Below are 9,036 nucleotides of genomic sequence, written 5' to 3'. Positions count from 1 at the left end.
AGGCAAGTCTCAACGATATATTTGAAATTTTATAAAAGTTTATGTATAAGAAAGAAAAACATGAGTTAAAATAAATTATGATAATAAAATATAAAATAAATTCTTCGAAACCCACATTCACGACTAGTTTTGATGGCATGTGTTACCTTCTTACTCGACGTTGAATCTCATCGTCACTAGAAAAAATTGATTGTGACGATGGGTTTTGAATGGCCATTTTGACAAAAAAAGAGGGGTCATTATTGTAATCTCTCTTGTACTTACGATGGGAGTGAGTTTTTATCTGGTCGGGTCTGGGTCTGGGTCTGGGTCTTAACTATAAATAAGTGGACCGAATACGTTTTTTATAAGGAATTGAAACCTGATTAGGAAAGGCCTTTCAACGGCGAACGAGATTTAGGGTTTTCTTTGGTTGGTGTATCAATTTTGCAGCAGAAGGTTCTTACTACCAATCCAATGCATAATATTATTATTATTATTATTCAATTGATCTGTTGTTGAAAATTTGCTAAGCTTTATTAAGGGCTTTTTCTGGTTTGAATTCTTAAAAATTAATAATTGACTATTGGTAATTAACTATGGATCTTAGAACTTACAATTAATTTTCTCCAATGGAGAATTTGGTAGATGATTGGGATTTAGGAATTAGGATTAAGTTTCCGTTGCTTTTAAAATTATTGTATGGGTTGGGTTTTGCGTATCTGACCCATTTGCTCCTTACATAAACCGGACAATTGGACCCGGTTATTTACAGTAGGGTCAATTCCATAGTACTTGAGTGTTTAGTGTAGTCAGTCCTAACTGTTGAACATATGTGAATTCATTTATGTAGAATTATGGATTTGAAAGGAATTAGGGCAAATACAAAGTTTATACTCCAATATAACTTACATGTATTACCTTAAAAATTAAGGTATTTGTTCCACCGGTAATTTTGGATCTTAGAACCTACCATTAATTTTATTGTCTCTATTAGACTATGTCGGTTATAGTTTCAGTTTATTATTATTAAGTTCTAAATTGTATAGGGTATCTAAGTGTATTTAGTATCTCTATATAATTGGTTGTAATCATATCTCATGAATTCAATAATACTGATTATCTTTTCATAACTGATTTGGTATCATAGCCAAATTCAGCTCCTTTTTTTTCTCTAACCCTAATATGCCGCCCAGTCCCTGCTGCCTCCTGCCGACGCAACTTCCGGCCAACATAATCTTCAATGGCAGCCATAACAACCTTCTCCAATCAAGAAAAGACTACCCACAAATCTCATAAATTCGCCTTTACCCTAAAGCCTACCAACTATGGCTACTGGAGGTCGATGATCGAATCCTTCCTGACATCACATAATCTATTTGGTTATGTTGACGGTACAATTCCGTGTCCAGAACAGAAGGTCACCGTTGGAACTGCAACAACAGATAATCCTAGTTATACTCCCTGGATTTCCAACGATGCTCATATCCGCACGTTGCTCATCTCCACTGTTTCTGAAGACTCGTACCAGAGCAAGACATCTCGTGAAGTCTGGTTATCTCTGGAACGGGCTTATGCACCAGTCACTGCTTCTCATGAATTTACTCTCCGTAGCCAACTACTACGCATCACTATGAAGGGTGATGAGAAACCTATTGACTACCTCTGTAGGGTACAAGAATATGCCACTGCCCTTGCCAACATCGGAGAACCGGTAAAAGATAAAGAACTTGTTATGCTTACTCTTGCAGGGCTACGGGAAGAATACAACGGTCTAAAAGGAACATTACTGGGTCGTCAACCACCTGTCGCCTTTCATGAAATCTTTGCCTTATTAAATGACCATGGTTTTGTGGTCACCAAACTTGTGCAAAACAACCCGCAAGCACTTCTTGCTGCTGCCTCTACTCCCCCACAGCAGCCCTACACTGCTCCTGGTCTCTTAAAAACTCAACCAACCCTTGAACAACTACAACAACTCCAAAATATCCAGTTGATGGCCTCTCAGTTGGGTCACCAACTGAATCCGAATCTTTCACCACAACCCAGGCCTATTTTGGATCTCGATCATACAACACAAATCGCGGTAACCGGAACAACCGTGGCCACTCTCGGGGCAACTCACGTGGCTCTCTCAACTAACGTCCTAGAGACAATGGTGGCAGCAGACAATTTTTATGGGCCTCCACTCAAAACACCGTGTATGGTCACTGCAATCGTTGTGGAATTGGGCATCTACCTTCTCAATGCCCAAATCAGCCCAATCAGCAAAATCGGCCTGCTCCACAGGCCAATTTTTCCACCTTTTCGGATGGAGCTTCTTCTTCTGGAAGTGCTTGGAAACCCGACATGGGTGCAACCCATCATGCCACTCCAGATTTAACTAGCTTGGACAACTCTTGAGGCATACTATGGTAATGATTCATTATTTGTTAACAATGGTAATTCCATACCCATTTTACACATTGGCTCATCTAAATTCCACTCTTCAAACAGAACCTTTAACCTTTCAGATATTCTTCATGTTCCTAAACTTAAACAAAACCTTTTATCTGTGCAAAAATTTTGTCTTGACAATAATGTATTCTTTGAATTTCACTCTTCTCATTTTGTTGTGAAGGACGAGTCTACACGCAGTACCCTCCTCACGGGCCCCAGTGAACAGGGTTTGTACTCTATCCGCCTTCCGCAACTCAAGTCTCTACCCAAGGTTGCCTTCACCGCTGTCAAAGCTTCCTCGAATATTTGGCATCAACGTTTGGGACATCCTCACACTCAAGTCTTTAATTCTATTGTTTCTTATTGTTCTTTACCTGTTTCGGACAAATTATCAAACACTTTATGTTCCTTTTGTCAAATGGGAAAATCAACTAAATTGCATTTACGAGATTCTAATTTTCGTAGTTATAATATCTTGGATCTTGTTTATTGTGATGTTTGGGGTCCGTCACTGGCACCATCGCTTGATGGTCACCGGTATTTCCTATTATGTGTTGATCATTGTACTCGATATATGTGGTTTTATCCCTTAACTCAAAAATCGGATGTTTATGTTATATTAACAAACTTTATAACCATGGCTGAACGCCAATTTAACACTAAATTAAAATGCATCCAATCCGATTGAGGAGGTGAATTCCGCTCCCTCACCAACCTTTGTTGCAACCTTGGCATCATTCATCGCCGTTCTTGCCCACACACCAGCGAGCAAAACGGAATGGTTGAACGCCGACATTGGCACGTTGTTGAAACGGGTCTCTCTCTATTGGCTCATTCATGTCTTCCCCAACGTTTCTGGCACTTTGCCTTCGAGACAGCCGTTTACCTAATCAATCGGCTTCCCTCACGTGTCTTCTCAAACAAATCTCCATTTGAAACCTGATTACTCTTTTCTAAGAGTTTTTGGTTCTCAATGTTTTCCTTATCTCCGCCTATACAACCGTCACAAAATCGAGTTCCGTTCTACTCCTTGTGTCTTTCTTGGCTATAGCCTTTCTCATCATGGCTATCGGTGCTTTGATCCTTCCATTGAACGTATTTACATTGCTCGGCATGTTCGATTTAATGAACATGTCTTTCCGTATACACCTTCACCAAAGCCGAACCCATCTCCATCTACATCCTCCACGTACATCTCTATCTTTCCTAATCCACCGCCCGGTTTCTCACCAGAACCTAACACACCAGCCCCGACCTCGTCCCCAGCCAACGAACCATCTCCACCACCTTCACCATCTCACCCGTCTCCTGCTAACCCTACCCCCACGGCCCAACCCTCTGCTGCCCAAACTGCCCAACCCTCGGCTGCCCAAATAGCCCATCCCTCGGCTACCCAGCCTGCGTCCACAGCTGCTCAACAACCACCAGCCTCTCCCCATATGGATGCTCGTTCAAGACCCCCAACCTCAGACAACACCCTAAACGACCAGATCGGTATAACCTGGCCGCTTACCTAGCCAAGACCACCTCCTCCTTACCCATTGAACCAACTAGCTTTACTATTGCCAACAAATATGCTGAATGGCGTCATGCTATGTCCGAAGAATTGGACGCGCTTCACAAAAATCTTGTGCCTCCTGTACCTAACGCTAATATTGTTGATTGTAAATGGGTTTACAGGTTAAAAACTGATGAACATGGTAACATCAGCAGGTTTAAAGCCAGATTGGTTGCGAAAGGCTTTCATCAACAACAAGGTGTGGACTATCATGAGACGTTTAGTCCTGTAATCAAACCCGCCACAATTCGGACCATATTGTCATTGGCTGTTACGAACAAATGGTCCCTGAGACAACTGGATATTCAGACTGCTTTTCTGCATGGTGATCTTGAGGAAACCGTTTATATGCGCCAACCGCAGGGGTTCGTTGATCCTACAAAACCGGATCATATTTGTTTTTTGCACAAATCCTTATATGGCCTCAAACACTCCCCGTGCCTGGTTTAACAAACTGTCTGGTGCTCTTCATCAGTTGGGGTTCATTGGGTTCTCTGGTTTATCTCCTGGTTTATGTGGATGACATCATCATTACCGGTAACAATCCTGACACGGTTGACAAGCTCATTACCCGCCTCAATTCACTTTTTGCTCTTAAAGATTTGGGGCAACTACATTATTTTCTCGGGGTGAAGGTTCACAAGAAATCAGATTTGGTTCTTTCCCAACGAAAATATATTTGCGCTATTTTACATCGGGCGGGCCTGGCTGACTGCAAACCAATTTCCACTCCTATGCACACCTCTCATGTCTTACTTCCTGATGATAGTCCTCTCTTGGACGATCCATCTCGGTATAGACAAACAGTTGGCGCCCTTCAATACGCGACCCTTACTCGTCCTGACATTTCGTTTGCAGTCAATCGGGTATGTCAGTTCATGCATGCTCCAACGGAAAATCACTGGGCTGCTGTCAAGCGCATCTTGCGTTATTTACAGGGTACTATGAATATGGGTCTTTGGTTTCATCACAACACGGGATATCGGCTACAAGCCTTCTCTGATTCTCACTAGACCACTAATGTGCAGGCCTTCTCTGATTCTGACTGGGCTGGTTGTCCAATCGACCGTCGCTCCACTGGGGGATTTGCTATATACTTGGGTTCAAACCTCATCTCCCGGTCAGCTCGCAAACAGAAAACAGTTTCTCGCTCCTCTACTGAATCAGAGTACAAGGCCATTGCAGATACTGTTGCAAAATTAATTTGGCTAAAGTCTCTTCTTCGTGAACTTGACTTACAAAGCGAGGCACCGACACTTTGGTGTGACAATCTTGGTGCCACATATCTCACCGCCAATCCGGTGTTTCATGCCCGTACTAAACATATCGAGGTTGACTACAACTTTGTTCGTGAACAGGTTACTCAAGGCCATCTCAATGTCAAGTTTATTTCAACCAATGATCAAATCGCTGATATCTTTACGAAGCCCTTGTCTTCTCAAAGTTTGAGTTTTTGCGGTCCAAGTTGCAGATTGCTAACCGCCCTGAACTTGCGGGGGAATATTAGACTATGTCGGTTATAGTTTCAGTTTATTATTATTAAGTTCTAAATTGTATAGGGTATCTAAGTGTATTTAGTATCTCTATATAATTGGTTGTAATCATATCTCATGAATTCAATAATACTGATTATCTTTTCATAACTGATTGTCTCCAATGGAGAAATTGAAGGTTACCTCAGTTGATTGGGATTTATTTAGGAATTGGGATTATTATTTAGTTTAACTACCTTAAAGGCATTATTTAAAAAAAATTGCAGGTTGTGTCTAAAGACAAGACATGATGCTGGTGGTTTAGCAAACGACAGACCAACAGAAAAGAACCAATATACCCGTGAATTCTTTTCTTTTTCAACGCAGAATTAGAAGAGAATGGATACTGCACGTGATGAAATAACAGAGAATGTAGAAGATGATAGACTAAGCATCTTGCCGGACGAGCTTATCCAAAAAATCCTATCTTACATCAGCATTAAACATGTTGTCCAAACAAGTGCTTTGTCATCTAGATGGAGGTATATCTGGACTTCAATGCCTTATCTCAATTTCTCAGCCAAGGGGTTTCGTAAGTTTCCCAACCTCTCCAAATTCGTCACACATTTACTATCCGGTCGAAATAATCAAACACAAGTCATTTCTGTTAGTCTCACTTTTCGTGGAAAGGTTATCCACGAGCTTGTTCAAAGAATCTTGGACTATGCATTCTCGCACAATGTCCAGCAACTGAATATCACTTACTTGCCTGGCTACATGTACTATCCAGTCGACTTCCCGACTTGGGTGCTGCCAACTTTAACAACGTTGAGTCTCACATTCTATGATGACGCATGTGCCGGTCTTCTTTCCAACTGCACAAACTTGAAGAATCTCACTTTAAAGAATTGCAAGACGTTGGATAGTTTTAGTATTAGTCATCCTCGACTATCTAGTCTAACGCTTGAAAATGGTTATAAGTGTGTCAATGTGACCACGCCTCAACTCAAGAATCTCACTATAAAAAACTGGCGAGGGGCGCATGTGATTTCCGCACCCAACCTTTCCTCCTTGCATTATACATTTTATTATTATTCTCACATGGATAATGACAATGGCCTGTTACAGCTTCCTACCGACCTTCGTCATATGGAGAAGGTTAATATGTGTATTGACTGTCTCTATGATTTCAAGGAATATACTTGCAGTTTTTTTTGTCTGCTTCAGCAGCTTCATTGTGTCAAATTTCTTACACTTAACTTGGAACTTGTCAAGGTATGCTGGTACCATTCCATAAATGTTTATTATGTACATATATATATATATATATATATATATATATATATATATTATAAAGATTTCAGTATAAAACAACGAAATGTTCCTGTTATATGTATTTTTGTGAGCGAGATAGACTTATATATCTTTACTTTCTATTCCTGATTTTTTGGTATTTTTTTGCAGCTTTTTTCTTCATTAGTGAAATTAATCTCGGATCAAGCTTCTCCATTTGTTAACTTAAAGAGTTTAAAATTTTATCCGGCTCGTGTTTCTCTAGGAGAGCCAACACAACAAGAAGTAACTATGTCTACTAAAGTTAAAAACTATTTTCTTGGTGGTTCTCCAGGCGCCACATTCACACCGGTTTCATATAAGGTATTTGCACCGTGAAGTATATTTTTATTTTTCACACATTATACTTGTTGCATGGTGTAAAAATGACTATATGTTTAACTGAATCGTGTAATTACAATGGAGGGCGAAATCTCAATGTATACAAGTTAGAAACCAGATACGCTAGAACAACAAACTTGTGCACATGGGCTAAACCACTGTAACAATTAGATATTATATATATGTTCCAACACTCTGACGACGGCGGTCTTATTTAATGTAGGGCCTATGCACCAAATTTGGAAATGTTGAGGTGTGTTCTAAAGTAAACGATTCGTTAATATAGGAGCTTATATGATCCATGGAAACTCTATATCCAATAGGGACAAGGATAAGCTAAGCGAGGGATTATTATTGTAAATACAGTGCCTGCATCAAGACCAGTTTGGCTTGACACCCCTCGGTGGGATGGGGTTTGCTCTATGTATTAATGTATCAGTTATTGTGTTTTAATATAAAGATTATTATTCATTCTGATTAACATAGACCCATTTATGATGCAATCAAGATTTTAAATTCAATGATTTAGAAAGGGTGTGAGCCAAATGCGAGTATTTTTAATGCGATGTGAATGGTGCTCACAGATTGTTTGGGAGAATGAAGGGGTTGAAATGTAAACCGAATATGGAAATATATAACTTAATAATGAGGATGATTTGCTGATTCAACATCTGCAGGAAAAATAAATGGTTTAGGGGCTGTCTGTCAACAGGGGACGGGGCACCCTATAACAAGCTTTGAATCCATGTGGTAGCACCGTCACCACCCATGTGGGTATGCATGGCTTTAAACTCATAATAAACCTTTGCCAAGTAATCAACCTATGTTTATTTTGTGTTTATTTAATTTTAATTAACAAAAGATAAAAAGTTTGGGTAGGGTTGTAGGTGATTTTCTGGTTTGTGAGTACTTAAGAGTATAAATGAGGTGACAATACAGGATTGGCCGATGGATGGGTAGTATCTATAAGTGCCCCTTCTGCCCTAGGAAGATAGCGTTGATCAAGAAACATGAAGATTTGGTTATATACTTTTTTTTGCAGAATTAATACTGTTTGACCTGCTATGTACTTGTTTTTTTTTGAACGACCAACTAAGTAACGCCGGGTACTCCGTACGCGGCCCCATTGGCTAAAGGTAGCCCGAGCCGGCCATGAGTCCGGACGGACGGAGCCCCTAGCGGTCCACCTATTGAGGGATTCCCCAGATAAAACCCGACCCCCACACCCGTCAAACGGCACGACAGCGAGCAGCCGGTAAAACTGGGTGAGATCAGGACTCGAACCCTGGCAAGCCAGGGTCATCCCTCGTATCTCCTATATAAATTGGTGATAGTGAGGTTTGAACCCATTATCTCTTACTAATAAAGTGAGTACTTTACCATTGAGCTATGTACTTGTAAATGAGTGAGTACTCTACCATTGAGCTATTTACTTGTAAATGGGTTGATTCCTGCTATATTTTAATTTTTAATGGTGAACTAGGTACAATAATTCATTCTCACCACTAAGGAAACATATCAAATGGATTGAAAGTTAGGAGTCATACTATTAAAGCATAAAACTTTATATAATTTAATCAACTATTATGTTATTGTTCAAATGTTAAAAGTTCTATGAACATATTTGACGTGTGCGCGTGTGTATTGTTTGAAAAAGGAAAATCTAGTTCTTAAACAGGAAAAAAAATGGAAAGAAAAGATTTATGTCATATGTGTGAACCAAAACCAAGCTCACATAAAAATACCCATGAACATGTAACAATTAAAAGAAAATCCGTAAGGACTAAAAAACAAAACATGTTATTTGAACTTGCTACAAGCTTGAATTCAAATATACATCAAAACTGCAATCACTGGTGTCGAGGCCACCAAAACCATGGACGAGTTTCTTCTTGACAACACCTTGAGAATATG

General features: G+C 40.0%; 1 protein-coding gene across 1 annotated transcript; it reads left to right on the top strand.

Annotated features, from left to right (window-relative positions):
* Positions 1-421: 421 nt before the first annotated feature.
* On the top strand, positions 422-7,504 carry LOC143561497 (FBD-associated F-box protein At3g49020-like). Its single transcript, XM_077049794.1, has 4 exons — positions 422-438; positions 5,736-6,723; positions 6,913-7,104; positions 7,346-7,504. The coding sequence occupies exons 2-4, from the start codon at positions 5,848-5,850 to the stop codon at positions 7,406-7,408; spliced, it is 1,131 nt and encodes a 376-aa protein (XP_076905909.1). The 5' UTR covers positions 422-438; positions 5,736-5,847; the 3' UTR covers positions 7,409-7,504.
* The last annotated feature ends 1,532 nt before the right edge of the window (positions 7,505-9,036 follow it).

This window comes from Bidens hawaiensis, unplaced genomic scaffold (assembly GCF_021521415.1).
Source record: "Bidens hawaiensis isolate Kalapana, Puna unplaced genomic scaffold, B.hawaiensis_p1.1 tig00000001_1, whole genome shotgun sequence".
Lineage (NCBI taxonomy): Eukaryota > Viridiplantae > Streptophyta > Magnoliopsida > Asterales > Asteraceae > Bidens > Bidens hawaiensis.
Note: the sequence above shows the minus strand (reverse complement) of the source record. Positions and strands in the feature narration are given on the sequence as shown.